At 39.6% G+C, this 16,254-nt stretch overlaps 1 protein-coding gene across 1 annotated transcript in view; it reads left to right on the forward strand.

Annotated features, from left to right (window-relative positions):
* The window catches only part of OTOG (otogelin), a 142,223-nt gene extending 129,600 nt beyond the window's left edge, over positions 1–12,623 (forward strand). The window contains exons 52-54 of the mRNA XM_024210431.1: positions 149–194; positions 9,496–9,575; positions 10,999–12,623. Coding sequence (XP_024066199.1) covers positions 149–194; positions 9,496–9,575; positions 10,999–11,199 — 327 coding nt within the window. The 3' untranslated portion in view covers positions 11,200–12,623. The remainder of the gene's footprint in view (positions 1–148; positions 195–9,495; positions 9,576–10,998) is intronic.
* Positions 12,624–16,254: the final 3,631 nt, after the last annotated feature.

The raw sequence follows: 16,254 nt of genomic DNA on the forward strand, positions 1-16,254 counted from the left end.
CTTCCCTGATCCAAACCATTGAAGTTAATGAGGTTGCATGGAATTGTAGATCAGAATAGAATAAGGGAAGTCACCTCTAATAGCACTGGTATGGAGGTGCTAGGATTAAGAAATTATTCTAATGTTTTTGTTTTTCTTTTTTATTTAGATTGGAGGTTATGTTGTGCCCTTTCTAGAGGGATGCTGCAAAACATGTGAGTGACTAATGAGACTTCAGGAATCAGAAAAGTCCATTTAGTGTGTGATTATAATAGGAGCAAGACTGGCTTACTGTTGCATGAGGGCTTGATTCTGACCTCAATGACACTAGAAGAAGGATGGCCTTTACTAGTACTTTTCAGAAGTATATTGACTGCAGCTAATGGAGTTAGACTAGAGTAAAAGTGGTGTGAGATCAGACCCAGGGTCCTTTTTATGGTCTAATATGATACTTCCAAAATCCAGTGAGACAAAGTCTCCATTAAAGTTACAGAGTTTTTGCCATTGACTCTTATGAGGTCAGTATTTGGCCTGATGGCTTTGAAGTACACCTATCCTCTCCAAATTAACCTGCAAATGAGTGTTTAATTCTATTTTAATCTTTCAAGATCAGTGTTTTATCTGTTCAGGTATTCTTGTCGTAAGTCACAACAAGTGAATAAAATTATTTGTATTTCCTTTAACATAGGATTTAAAAATTTATCTTCATACCAGTAAAAATGTAAATGAATATAAATTTGAATATAATATGAGTATAAATAAATAGATGTTTATGGCAAACATTATTTAAACTCATTTTACAACTCATATGCAATTGACTGAAGTAAAATGGAGTTTGAGGAGTCCAATGCTGTGCAGATTACCTTTAAGAGAGGCAGCATGTTCTGGGAGACTGACCAACAGGTCAGGAGGTAGTAAGTCCTAAACTCTACCCCCAGGTCTCCTAGTGACGTGCTGTGAGGAGTTGGCAAATCACTTTGGGCTAGGGTCTGTCACCTTACTGATGCTGTGCAGCGCCTTACTCATCTAGTAGCTCCACAGAAAGGAATGGAACTACTTGTGGAGTAAGGTATTGTACTACTCAATATGAGCCAGGTTGGCAGAATATGGCCATTGCCTTCTCTATCTCTGGTTTTTCATCTGTAAAATGGAAATGCTCTCCCTCACAGTTGTGTTGATGCTCACAGGAGCAAGCAAACTTCCCAGAGGATTGAGAGGCTCAGTTAGCTAATATTTGTGCTGCACCTTGCACATGTAAAGTGCTGTAGAAGTGAAAGAGATGTTCCATATCTTAGAAGTCACTGCTACTAGTTTTAATCTTTATTCTGAAGAACCACCTTTTTTCCTTCTGCTTCAGTAAAGTTCCCCAGTTGCCTGGGAGGTATAATAAAATCATGAAACTTATGGCAGTGACTTCTAAGATATAGCACATCTCTTTCACTTCTATAGTACTTTACATGAGCAAGGTGCTGCACAAACATTAGCTATCACACGTAATTGGTTTAAAGGGACATAACAAATATTATAATAAGCAGTGATTTTCCCCTCAAAATATGGTGCTGATTTATATTATTTAGAGTTATTTTAGATTCTACTATATAAACATAAACATTTGGTCTCTTTTCCTCTATCCTTATTTTGCTTTTTTAATTTTAAACTAGAAACGAATGATCTTTTTTTTTTTTTTTCTGAGAAGGAGGAAAATTGTTGATTAAAAGGAGGACGAGGGAAATCTGGTGGCTATTTATACTTTACAGGATATTGGTTAAATACAATTAATTCTAGCCCTGAGTTAAGGCAATAAAAAGAGGTTTTTCCATGATTCCATGTAACGACACTATAAGCTCATCTATGCTCACATGATCTCATAGATCAACATATTATCTGAGAGTCCTCAAGTCTTCTTTCTTAAATGCAGAATTGCACATTATAATATAGCAATACCACACATTTATTGCGAAGCATCTCATTCCATACCAGAATTTGTTGGGAAACATTTTAAAATGTAATGGAACTTGTAAATTCTCAAAATTTTGAAGTAGTTGAATTTTAACTAAACAGAGTAATTAGCCAGGTTGGCCAGGATACTGAAGTCAGCATTATGAAGAATACCATAGTATCTTTACAGGGTACATGAGGTAATATGTTTCATTGGACCAATTTCTGTTGGTCAGAGAGATAAGCTTTTGAGCCACACAGAGCTCTTCTGATCTGGAAAAGGGACTCCCAGCCACAGAGCAGAAGAGTCTGTGCCCACTAGAGCACACTCCCCTCCAGAGCCTGGAATGGAAGCCAGGATTCCTGAGGCTCATCAGAAATTTCATTATTTGGCATCATATTGACACACCTGGGTCATCAGCAGGTTTGGAACCTTTAGATCCACCCCAGAGATCTCTGCCTTTGAGCTACTGGAGTAACTGATACAGTAGATTGTCATCTTCTATGTGGACCATCACTAGAGGGGGATGGGATGCTTTGCCAGTGGGTTTCAGAGATATTTGCTGATAGCAAAACAATGATGAGCCTTAGGAATCCTGGGTTCCATTCCAGGATTGGAGGCAGGGCCAGCTCTAACTTTTTTGCTGCCCCAGGCAAAAAAGAAGAGCGCTGCCCCGCCATAACACCCCCCCCCCCCCCAACCCCCCGCCCCCCACGGAGCGCCGCACTGGGCCGCCCAAACCCCTGGAGCACCGGGCCGCGCCGCCCAGACCCCCGAGCGCCGTGCCGCCCAACCCCCCCCAGCGCCGCGCCGCCAAAGCCCGCGCCGCACCGGCCGAAACACACAAAAAAACCCCACCGCGAGCGCCCCCCGCCACCCCAACATTGGTCGCCCCTTCTAAGGTGTCGCCCCAAGCACGTGCTTGGTCGTCTGGTGCCTGGAGCCGGCCCTGATTGGAGGTGTGCTCTAGTGGTCACAGACTCTTCTGACCATTCCCCCAAGCTTGTTCTCTTCTACCCCATTCCATCCAACCTGTCACAGTCTTGTCTTTTTCCCCACACTAGGCTGCCCCTCCCAGTCCCATTCTCCTTACCTTGGCAGTCCCTATCTCCACTCCTCAAGATTGTCATTCCAGTCTCAGTCTCCTTGCCCAGCAAGTCCTAGTCTCATCCATCTGGACTCCCCATTCAGTCTCTGATCCTCAGTCCCAGTCTCCTTGTCCAGCCATTTCTAATTTCCAGCTCCTAGTCCCCAGTATCTTTGCCTAGCCAGTCCTAGTCTCCACTCTACCCCTTTGCTGACTCCTTATCTAATCTGTCTCTCTCTCTCCCATCCTGACCTCTAGCAGATGTTGCCCATATTTTCCATCACCACTGACTCTCAGTTAGGGTGACCAGATGTCCCGATTTTATAGGGACAGTCACGATATTTGGGGCTTTTTTTTATATGGGCTCCTACTGCCCCCTACCCCTGTCCCGATTTTTCACACTTGCTATCTGGTCACCCTTCTCTCAGTCCTAGTGTCCATCCCTGGCTCCTCATTCAATCTCAGTGTCTATTCCCCCAGCTCCTTGTCCTAGTCTCTTTGCCCAGGCAGATCCAGTTCTCCCCCCACACCTTGTCTCCTTGTCAGATCTATCTCCACTCCCCCCCTCAGCTCCTTCCTCACACTCCACTAGTTCTCAGTTCTAGTCATCCTCCCTGGCTACTCATCTGATCTCATTCCCCGCCCCCCCACTGGTTCCCAGTTTCCCTGCCCCTAGTCCCTCCCCAACTCCTTGTCCCAGTTTCCTGGCCCAGACAGATCCAGTCTCTCCACCCTGGATCTCAGTTCCATTCTACGGTCCTAAGCCCAGTCTTCACTGCAGGCTCCAAATGCCAGTCATGGTCTCCCTTACTATTCCAATTCTCAGTCCCAGTTTCCCTCTCTCCATCCCTGCTATCCTCCAGTCCCAGTTTCCACCCCCATCCCTGAAAGGATCCTTGTCCCAATCCACTTTCCCTGCCTCCTCCCGCAGGTATGGTTCTTGTCCCTGCTGCATTAAAATCAGGCAGCTTCTTCCTCTACACTGCCTGGGCCCAGCAGGGAGGTCATTGAGAGCACAGGAGAGACAGTCTCCCTGCCCTCAGATTTGGTGGCTGGACCCAGATCCAGCATGGCCTGTAGCAGCCCAGAGCTGCAATTGCAGGGAAAGTCCTGCACAGCCCCAAGCTGCAGCATGCTTAGTGTGGATGGAATCCTCAGGGAATTTAGGTACAAAAACCTAAGAAAGCTGTGTTAGCGATGTGAGAACTGCAGTTTTTCAAAGGCTTATCATTTAGCCAAATGTGGGTGGATTTTCATGGGGACAGCAAAAAGGCCACTGCCCTGCCAAATTTTGAGCCTCTCATCTAAAGCCTGGGGGCTCCAGAGCTTTTAAAAGAAAAGGTCGCCAGAACTTTGTAACATGGGCAAAACAATGTATTTTTCCTTAGCCCTATTCTCAGAAATCACTGAATGTTTTGTCTGAAAATTTCCAAAAAAACTTTACTCTGAGGCAGAGACCTGGCATGGCAAAATTCAGCACAAATGATTAACTTTTGGCAAAGTTATAGGCAACTGAAAACAGGGTCTTTTCCTCATGTTTTTATTTAAGAATTACATTTTTGGGGTAGTAGTGGCTGGAAATCACACTAGGGAAGATCAATTTCCTCTGCCAACACTCTTGTTAACTAGAGGAAGAGGAGAAAGGATTTTGGGGTCCTTTGTCCTGGTGGGCTCTGTCCTTTGCATGCCAGAAATCTGGTTCAGACACTTGTCCCTGGTTCTGAAATACATTTTCCCCATAACTGTGCACTCCATTCAATAGTCCCAGCTGCCATTGCCTCCCCTGACATTATCCCTCAGGGCACTGACTGCCATTTAAATCAGCTAATGGACAGACAATCTCTCCAAGAGCCTTAAAAAAAGCCATGTACTTTCTTGTCAGCTGGTAAAATAATTTGATATTATACTTCCAGAAGGGCCAAAATTAGAACCTTTTTGTGGATTTAGACAAAACAGGGCCATTTCTTTTGGGCGTCATTTTCCAAAACAAAATCCAACCAGCAAATTAGAGCCACAGCTTTTGAAATTTGCATTTGCAATGTGTAATACCTATTCATATTTTTCAATGGATAAAAATAAATTCAGAATTTATATTCCTAATACAACTGATTGTATATCTGTATAACCTTGTAGATCCAGCATTTATTGTATGAATCATATGGCCCAGACTGAATATAAAAAACCCTGTGGCAATAAGAATTTCATGATCAATAGTAACTGCATAAGACATTTTATGAATAGGATCACTAGCATCTTGTCTTCATTTGAAATACCTTATCCTCATGAATCACTATGATTTTTCTCTCTAATTTTTGCAGTAAAACTGCAGTTTAAAACATTGCCCTGTAATGAAATCTACAGGAATTTCACAAAAACATTGAGAACTTTCAAAAATAACTCTTGTGGGAAATTACATTCCTTCCATCTCTTGGCCCTAAGTCTAACAGTAACTTCGAGGGCCAGATTCACCTCTCACTTACACCAGTGTAAATCAGGAGTAACTTCATTGACGTCATCAGAGTTAAAATTAAGGTAAAACTGGTGTAAGTGAGGGGAGAATAGGCTCAAAATACATCACAAGTATCTAAACAATATTGTTTGAGTTCCTCCTATTCTTGCTATTGTTTTCTAGATATTTTATATTTAATAACTACTGCATCATAACACAATGAAATTTTAAGTCGATTTCCTTTTTTTAAGTTCCCTTTTCAAACATGGGTGAGTCTGACCATAAATTGTTGACTAGTGATAAGAGGGAGCCTTTTGTTTTATGTGTAACATGTTCAAAATGTAATATCCTTACCAGGTTCCGGAATGTCATTGTTGTTCCCATTTCCCGTTAGCCCAGTCACACCTACAGCTAGCGCTAACTGTAACTCAGGTACATTTTCTTGGAAATCAGTACAAACAAATCAACCAGCACCATTGTTGATTTCCAACAATGTACTCCCAATAGGAGCATCAGGCCTCATGTCATCAAATCATGTTTGAAAGCTGCATTGTAGTATTAACTTCTCATTGTTCAGAACAGCTCAGATATGTTTGGCGTTTTTTTTCTTTTCATTTTGCACTGTATGGGCAGTGCATTGTTGTTAGCCAACAATGTACTGTTGGTAGTAAGCATTTGCATAGTATTTAGTTTGCTGCATGTGTATTTGCTATGTTTAGAAAGTTGGCTAATCACTTTATGTTTATAGTGCTGTAGAACGTAGAGACTAATTGCTTTGCTCAGTAAAGCTTACTGTTCAAATAACTCTTTAGAATATTATGAGGCATTCAGCGGCATATGTACAAAAAGCAGTTCATATTTTCTAATCTATTGAAATCAGGACAGTATACTGGAAATATATACCAAAATAATTGGAGACAGACAATAACAATCATAAGTATCTGCCTTACAACACATGGTATGAATGCTAACCTTCACTACATTAATCTTGTGAAAACACAAGTACACTTTGCTACGTAGCAAGTGATATTGACTGTAACTATATAAACGATAATATGTGCTGTAACATCACTGAAGGACAGATTCTGCATTCATTTGCACTAATGTCAGTCTGGAAGAACTCCATTGATTTCTGTGTCATTCAACCTTATTGACACCCAGGTAAATAAGAACAGAATTTGACCATCAGTAATGTTACAGCACATATTATTGTGTATATAGTTACACGGTACCCATGTCTCTATTGGAGGCACTCATATAACGTGTTTGAACCAAACAGAATGTACAGAAGAATCTCATTAGAGTACATAGTTACCTACAATGTCATATGCTATCTATATGAAAGTTGTTCTAAGGCAAACTATGCATGTCTGTCAGTAAGTGTTACTAAGAATCGTCAACACACACATGAAAATACTCTGCATTCTGCACTTGTTTCTGAGAAGTGACACACTTGCAGTGCAGCCAAGATTAACTCATAGCCATAATTGTACCTGAAGAATTCCCTACCCCAGGCATCATCTACAGTGTGGTAAGAGAAGCAAAGAGCAGGAATACAACTGACCATTTTCGGATATGATTCAGTTGGCCAGGGGCCACTTCCTCGGAGACAAAAGGAACAATGGTGAGTTGTTTCTTTTAAAAAATGTTATTTTATCTTTTCTCTGTTTGACACACCTAGTGGGCTTATTGCTTGCTTATTCAATGTGCTTTTATCCTATCCAAGATATAATTCATTGATACTTTTGCCATAGTCAGTAGCTAACTATTTTTTATTGGAAAAGTAAGGGGAGGAAATAATCCTCTTAGAAAAAAATCCACATTCTAAAAATCTCTACTGTACTTGGAGTCAGTTATTTGTCAAAACTTACATTTGCTTTTCTTAGAGAAGCAGCATTTCCTAGTGGTTAGAGCAGGGAACTGAGCATTGGGGCTCATGTGCTAATCCAGTCTTTGCCATGATTTAATATGTGACTTTGGGCAAACCAATTTGTCTTTGTTTCCCTGGGGATATTAATATCCACCTTTTGTATAAAGTTTTGAGTTTCTTGGATGAAAGGCACTACCAATGTATAGGTGAAAAGTATTATGAGGCCCTAAGGGCTAGATCCACAAAGACGACTTAGGCTCAGAGTTGCAACACCTAACTTTAGGTGTTGTGACACCTATTGGAATCTAGAGGCCTGAGTTAGCCACCCAGGCTCCCTATATAATACATGGGGAGAGATCAGTGCCTAAGAATGCCATCCACAAAAACCAACACTCCAAGTGGAGAGCTGCCTAAGCTAGTTCACAGGAAATGCCAAGGAGTGGGGCAGGGCCGAAGCCCTGCCTCTCAAATGGAGTTATGCACCTAATTGAGGACTGGGGGGAGGCAACTATTTCTGCTCAAGATTCTCAGCCATGAACCCTCTCCTGGAATTAAGTGGTTAAGCATCTTCTCCCCCCCCCCCACCAAAAAAGAGCTATTCCTCCCCCTTCATTTGAACCTTTAGTCAGAGCTAGAGCACTCAGCCAGGATGTGGAACACTGGGGTTCAGATCCCCCCTCTCCCTGATGTGGAGTAGGGATTTGAATCCATGTCTCCTACTTCTCCAGCAAATGCCTTAACTACTGGGCTTTTGGATATTCTGAGGTGGCGCTGTCTCAGTCTCTCTTGTTGAAGCTATTCAATTTTGTATAAATAACAAAATAGTCAGTTTAACAGGGAATTGAGCTTGGGTCTCCTGCATTCAAGGTGAGTGCCCTCACCACTGGGCTAATGGTTATAAGGGGTGCACCAACCACCTCCTCCTCCATCTGTTGTGTTTTGTGTAGGGCCTGATCACTGAGAATGTCCCCTGGATTAGGCCTGGGGAACGCCTAATTTGAGAATCTCTCCAGGGTTTAGGAATGAGATAGGTGCCAAGTGTCAGGATTTAGGTGGCTGAGCATATGCTCATTGGCAGATTTGTAGGTGCCTAGGGGACTTTTCAATGGAAACTGAAATACAATGGGAATTTAGGTGTCTACAGAATTATGTGACTGCTGGGCTGGGGTTCTAAGGATCTAAATTTTGGACTTAGGCACCTAAAGTGGCAGTTAGGTGCCAAAATCAGTTTGTGGATCTAGACCTACGTTCTACAGTATGATGCAGTATGGGATCTGTAGTAGAACTGCAGTAATTCAACTAATAGAATGGACTTTTGATTTCTCTTTTAGATCTCCTTTGTGATGTGGGTTCTCCAGCAGGAAGAAGATCATTTCCTTTGCAATCAGACACAATTCTTGCACTCCTGCAACCACTGAACTTTCTGCATGATCTCTCTTCTTCAAATATTCAGTATTTCCCCCTTTAATTATGTTTAACCCTTTGTTCATTTTATATATAAACAGATATTTTAGAATGTGGTTTATCTATACGTTTTGTATCTTTTTTCTTGTAAAAATAAAAAAAATACAGGTAGTACAAATAAAAATTGGAATTAAGTATTTTCTCTTTTTACACAGAAAGTATGAAAACACAAACCTGCCCCCAAACCTGCTTTACATAGTTGGCAAATCCGTGTGTTGTAAGGTGTTTATTACCAAAAATTGCAACTTTGATTAAATACAATAGTTTGATAGTGTTATGGCAGGAAATGTATTTAAATGTACTATCAATAGTCTTCTCCCAGGAATGGTTACTTCATTTTACCTTCAGAAAACATTGTATTATAGGTAACACATTTTCAGAATGACAGAGGCTACAATACTGCTTAAGTGGCTTATGGATTTTGTCCTTAAAAAATTATATATCTGGAATAAATACATTAGAAATATAATTGAATACATAAGAGACAGTAGACACTGTCATTGATACGTGGAATAATTACACATTTTAAAAGCCAGGATTTAAATACAAATTGCCTCTTTGTCAAAGAGGTTTTGGTATATGCTGTGATGTATTATTTATTATCTCCTTTTGTATCCCTTTAGCCCATAACACATATAGGAACATTGCTATTTCTGAAATGTTCAGAATTGTGAGCTGATGTTTTTCAATCAATGCATACTTTGCAGGTAAGGAAGATGGGAAATTTTGTAAAAAGGTGACTGTTAGGATGACTATTCGCAAGAATGACTGCAGAAGTAACACACCAGTAAGTAACTATCATCATTTGTTTCAGGGGAAGGGGGGGAATAAGGAAAGATGGGCATGAGAAAAGGTGTGGTGGGAGTTTAACTCTGCTATTGTATGCATTCTATTTCTGACTCAGCCTCAGGGCAGAAATTGGCATGTACCACAGATCGATCTGTAGTGGCTCACATGCAGTGGTCATCATTTTAAAAAGTCAACCTTTACTAATAGTTACAATGCAGTAGTATCTCAAATACCAGTTATACCGTACATTTATAATAGGAAATACAAATCCAGACCTTCAAAACAATGAGCACTTGTCTACCACTGAAGTCAATGGGAATTGAGGGTGTTTAGCACTTTATAGGTGATACCCAGTGCCTTACAGTATTTGTCCCTGGAAAGAGCTGTCTTTTTAATAGTGATGACAGTAAACAGTGTATTTAGCCTGTAAATACCACAGGATAGGGATCATGTGTCCTTAAATTCTTCAAAAGCATCATGCTCACCCGTGGCACTATCTGTAGGAAGAATGAGGCCATAATCTCGGTGCTGGTGTTTCACTACGTAGACTATAATGACACTTACTAAGACAATGTTAAACCGAATGCTTTGTTCCAAGAGTAAATGAACATGGGAAGTATAGTTCCAAATTGGCCCTTGGGGTGGAACTGTTCATTGCTGCTCCCCTGAGAGACCAGCCTTACTGAGCAGCATGGCAGTGAGGTGTGTGTCAGGGATGGGGAGTGGGCAGGAAAGCAGACCCAGAAAGGCAGGGTATGTGGGAAGCAAGCACTAGTCTGAGGGTATGTCCCTGAAAGACATTCCAACATGGCCACAGGACTTTCCCCCTCCTGAGTTAATGGTTGAGCAGTTGGAGGAGCCCATCCATAAGGTTAAGAAGTGTTCTGAATGGAAGGGATAGCCCATGGACATAAAGGAGCTACCAGGTGAAATTACTGTAAGCAACTGTTACCATGTTATTGGAGTAAAGTTCTTCAGTTTTCCTAGGGAGTGTTTCTGTACCCGAACATTCCTCCCTGATGTAGCAAAGAAACTCCAAAGGCCTCATCATGTACTACAGCCAGCCAGTGACACCGAGTATTGTGTATTAGCCAAAGTAACATTATGAATTCTTTACAATTAAATCTCAGAAAACCTTTTGTTAGAGCTGAGTATGTTGCATAGTGGCCAAATCTTAGTCTCATTGAAATCAATGGAAAATTTCCATTTGACAGGTCCTCAAAATGTGGGCCTAGCTGAGTCATTTTATTATTCACATAGGCTGAGATTTTGAAAGAGGCGTAAGGTAGTTTGCTGCCCAGCTTCCGTTGAATTTCAGTGAGATTTGGGTGTCTAACTACTTTAAGGCCTCTTTGAAAAATCTCAAACTCAGGTTTTTTAATCATTTAAATGCAATGATCATTTAAAATGTTCATTAACAGGTAAACATTGTTTCATGTGATGGAAAATGCCCTTCTGCTAGCATTTATAACTACAACATCAACGCATATGCAAGATTCTGCAAATGCTGCAGGGAACTTGGGTTACAAAGACGAACTGTGCAATTGTACTGCAGTGGCAACTCGACATGGGTCAACTATTCAATCCAAGAACCTACAGACTGTTCTTGCCAATGGTCTTGAAACAACATTTCATAAAAAAGCAGCCAGTGAGTCCGACTATGGAAGATATACAATTATTCTCAGTATGATAAAGATATTTTTTATATCTTGTTCTTAGAAAATACAGTTATCCATCCACTGAATCGTATCATTGTTCAATATTAAAAAAACACAGCTATTTTGGACTCTTCTAAATTTTGAAAGAAAGGATTTGCATCACCCATTTAAAATTATCTTAATGTTCACTTCCTAGGAATCATCTCAAGAGTTCTTGTGATATGTGCCAACATAAAAAGGAAAGGGATTTCCTTTGAAAGAGACAATCAGAGGAATAATGCTTTATATATTATTTCTAGAGGTTCGATCCATTCTTTGAAAGCCACCCAATGGTGTTTTAAATCCCTGATACATACAATGATCTGGCAGTGGTCTAAGATCTTGAATGTGTTACAATAGTGAAAACACACTTGATGCGTATGAAAGAAAATTATGTGGAAAATATTAGAAGAATATCCAGTTAAAATCAAATTGATATTGCAAAATAAGGGACTCATGAGGAATTAAATTATAGACATTTTTACCAGAGAAACATTTTCAATACTGATAATTGTATATAATATTCCCTGGTAATAAGTTTGATTTTTCTAATGTATTTTACATCGTAGTGTAAAACCATTATGTCAAATGTGTAATGTATAGGAAATATAGATTTTTTGTTTGTTTTAGGTTATCCAGATTAGATATTGGTAATAGATTTATCCAACATATAAACTGTATGATGTAAACTGAAAACATACAAGTTTATCAAATGAAAAACACATTTCCCATTACAATTATATAGATGCACTTTATCTAAACAAACCCTTGCCTTCTAAAGTGCACCACATGTTAAATGTGACTTGTACTGTTTGTTTAGGAGAATGAACTTTACATCGAACCTTAACTTTTTAAAGAACATGTTAAATTATTTTCATAAAGACAAAAGAAAATCAAAATTCTATTTGGTCTCATGTATATTTTAATAAAGAGAAATAGTTAAATCAATAAAAATTGTAACCTCCTATGTCCAATGAATTTTTTATGTTGCAAAATGTTCAAATTGTAAAGTACAGTGTTCACAAACAAAATTACTTTTTAAACTTGCAACAACTGACCTTATAATGAAACCAATATTTTGTTAACTAACCCTCACCACAACCATGCCATCTGAATGCAGCAAAATTCCAATTGCTTTAATTTTAAGAAGTAGAGTTACATGAGCATCTAAGATGTTAAACTTTAGGAACCTAAAAAATAGACGTGTATTGTTGCATAATAAATTGTAAAAAGCTGGGGGGGTTTTCAGTTAATCCAAAGAAGAATGTTTTGTTAAAATCAATCATATGAACATTTTTGCTATTAACATTTTTTATATACTGTACATGTAATTCCTATAACCTCTAATAAACAACAGGAAGGCTTATTTTGTTAGAACTTGTTTCCTTATTAATATTAACAACTGCTTACCTTTATGTCATATTTACTAACATGTTGTTTCAGAAGTATTCACTGTTTATTCATTTGTTTTTTACTGTAGTTACTATTAATAGTCCAAGCGTCTGATGGTCTGATACTAAGCTGTAGAAGAAAAGAGTTTAAGCACTAAGGTTTAAAAACACTCCCATGTAAATGTTTTCATTTTGTTCTGAATCATTCAAACATATTTTCATCCTCAAAAATTCAAATTTCAAAAATTTCACATTTTATTCAAAATAAAATAAAAATAAATCCCTGCTTCTCACTGATATCACAAGATGACTTGTCTCCTGATCCTCACCAACAGACAATCCCGTATTCTGGAGAGACAAAGCTATCAGTTATGGATCCATCTCTGAATCTTTCCTTCAGAAACAATTTATTCCCAAACTGTGAAACAGTATAGAATTATTGTAATGAATAAACGCTATCCTAAACAAACAGAGCAACTTTTTTACAGTACAACAGTTGTACAGTCAATTCCTTTAACACTTCACTTATTAGGGATGGAGAAATTATTTTTAGTCTGCATTGTGGTAGGAACCAGACAAACACATAAAGGGACATTTCCTGTCCTAAAGAGCTACTTTCTAAATAGAGAAGACAGACATAGGTTGTGAATACAACAGACAAGCAGAAAACTGGGAATTCAGACACAGGTAAGCTAAGTGACTTTTCAAGAAAAGCCTTTGCACAGCTAAGCTCTCTCAAGTTCCAGTCCAGTGCCGCCACCACAAGATCATACATCCTAATTGACATCTAGTGACAAAGAAGAGACATTGACAGGTAAAGGAAATTTTCTTTTCTCCATCAAGGGACACATCCACCAGATATGAAATGGTGATAACTAAGCCTAAAGTGTTAAAAAAGTGGGGCGACTGAAGGCCCAATTCTGTTCCCATTGAATTCAATGCCGAAACGCCCATTGCCTTCAATAGTGCAGGACGAAGCCATAAAAGACTTTGAAAACATTACATGAACTGGAGCAGCACTGAGCTGTCTAAAGGTCTGCAGTTAAAGATATTGTGAAAGGGAGTTAAAATCTGAGATATGCTACAGCTGCAGTAAAAGCTAGAAATCTGAGCACATCTGTAAACAGGAATCGAACTTTCTGTCATCTCTTCCACTTGTTTAGACAAAGCAAAGTAATAAATGTGTTAAGTTCCTACTTCTGATTTTGTAAACCTGGGGCTTACGCTGAGAAAAGCAAAAGGAAAGATCCACGGTAGCAGTGGCTTGACACCGGAAGCCACCTTTATCCTATTGTCAACACTAAATCCCTCCACAGATGCTTCTCTCTTCTCTTTTCTGGTTAGTTCAAAGCAATCCAGGCACCTACACTGCATTTACCATGCCCTACATTTGTACAAAATAACAGAAAAAGAAATGGCCAATTTTGCAAAAAAGTCTGGTGCCAGCCTGACACATTAACATCACTAGGAAAGGCGGGTTGTGCCTGGAAAACTGATAGACTTTTCCCCTTGCAGTAAAATATAAACTATAGTGACTATTATTTAAAAGTCAGTTATAGCCAAATATTGATTACACTCTGATATCTGACATCGACTTCCTTTAAATTTAGGAGATATCTGTGATAATGGTGGGGCAATATTGACTTCAGTTGTGACCACTGTACATTTAGATTCTAGGGTTGTTGTTGTTTTTTTTAATGAGTAACTTATATGTTGACACACACATGTTTCTTCCAAGGACAGACAACATTGTCTCACTTACTTTTCTTCCTATTTGTTTTTCAAGTAGATATGTCAATGCTGCATTTATGCAGTGCTACCACACATAGTAAATGTAGTGAAACTCTTTAAACTGATCAAACAAAACCAATATCTAGATCAGTGGTTCTCAAACTGTGGGTCAGGACCCCAATGTGGGTCGTGACCCCATTTTAATGGGGTAGTCAGGGCTGGCTTAGACTTGCTGGGTGGCGGAGCTCAGGTTACAGAGTCGCTGCCTGGGGCTGAAGCCCTTGAGTTTCAGCTTTAGCCCCCCCTCTCGGAGTGGTGAGGCTTGGGCTTTGCCCCCAACCCCCCAGGGCAGTGGGACTCAGGTGGGCTCAGGCTTCAGTCCCCCCCTCCTGGGGTTGTGTACTAATTTTTGTTGTCAGAAGGGGGTTGCGGTGCAATGAAGTTTGAGAACCCCTAATCTAGATCTTTTGAGTTTTCTTGGGAACAATGAGATAAGAGTAGGTAATTCTCATGATAACCTTCAAGGATCATGTGCACATCATAAAATAGGTTAAGCAATTTCCCCATCCTCCTCATTGATCTCTTAAGCCCAATCAAATAACTCCTTTTTAATATGGAAAATATTCTTTGAGAGTGAAATCATGACCCTATGGAAGTCAATGGGAGTTTTGTTTTTGACTTAAACAAAGCCAGGATTTCATCCCTGTTTTGCAGACGGTGGGTCCAATTCTGGTCACAGCTATATCTATTCCTATTAAAGGAGTTACATTTCCATAAAACCAGAGTAACTGAGAACAGAATTTGGTCCTTTTATCTTATTTAGAATTAAGAGGTACAGTGAATAGCTCTCTCATTGCTGAATCGTCTTCCAGTTTTCTAGGTAGGAGTGAAACATTTAATGAATTATTTGAATACAGAATTGTTGATTCTTCAATTAGTTATTGATTTGCTTCATCATTCATTATATTTCTTTTCTTATTTGAATTATTTCAGTGAATCATAGCTGCTTAGAAGACAGTGATTCACAGGAATTATATGTGTGATCTTTCATCTGGAACCTAGAACATGATGAATTTTGGTAATTCAAAGTGGTCTATTAAAAACAAATATATCATCTCATATCTGATGAGTTGTGCCATCTAGCTTCTCATCCTCTTTCCTGATCAGCATTTTTGCAATCTGCTGAGTTAACATGTTGACTAATCTAAAAACTATGGTACTGGTGAGTCCTCAGGCTAACATGAATTACCAAAGGTGCCACAGGACTCTCTGTTAGTTTTTCCTTGTTAAACATCCTGTATCTCCCTGACAGCCTCTGTGGCATGCATTCTATGCAGTCATACAAATATAACATTCACTCTTTCCCCACCCTCACCTCAACCCCCCAGCAGCATCCCTCCCCCTTGTTCAAGTGACTAACCATGAGTAATTTCAAAAAGATGGCAGCTGTTACTCAGATGGTGATAGCTAAAAATAACCCCAGTCCTGGTCTCCCAAATGGCCCAGTACCTAACAGACTGTCAATCTTTATGTAGCATTTTATGTAGATTTTTAGCCCGAGACTAACAAAGTCATGGAGATCACACAGGTAGAGGGTGGAGATTTGAATAACTACCATTCATGAAGCATACTGTAGAGATTTTGTTTCTTTTGCATGTTATTTAGCCTCTCCTGTATGCTGATTCACCCAGGGCAATTCTTGAATCTCACAAAGCTGGCTGTGATGTAATCTATCTGGCATCTGTTCAAGAGGGCTCACACTGTGTAATAGATACAGCTGTTCTGGGGACCTTACAAAACATTTGACCACATATTGTCAAGAGCACGGACCCCCTGGTATCCTGCTTACCTGCTAGTT

The sequence above is a fragment of the Terrapene carolina genome, unplaced genomic scaffold, assembly GCF_002925995.2.
Source record: "Terrapene carolina triunguis isolate 2854851 unplaced genomic scaffold, T_m_triunguis-2.0 Scaffold715, whole genome shotgun sequence".
Lineage (NCBI taxonomy): Eukaryota > Metazoa > Chordata > Testudines > Emydidae > Terrapene > Terrapene triunguis.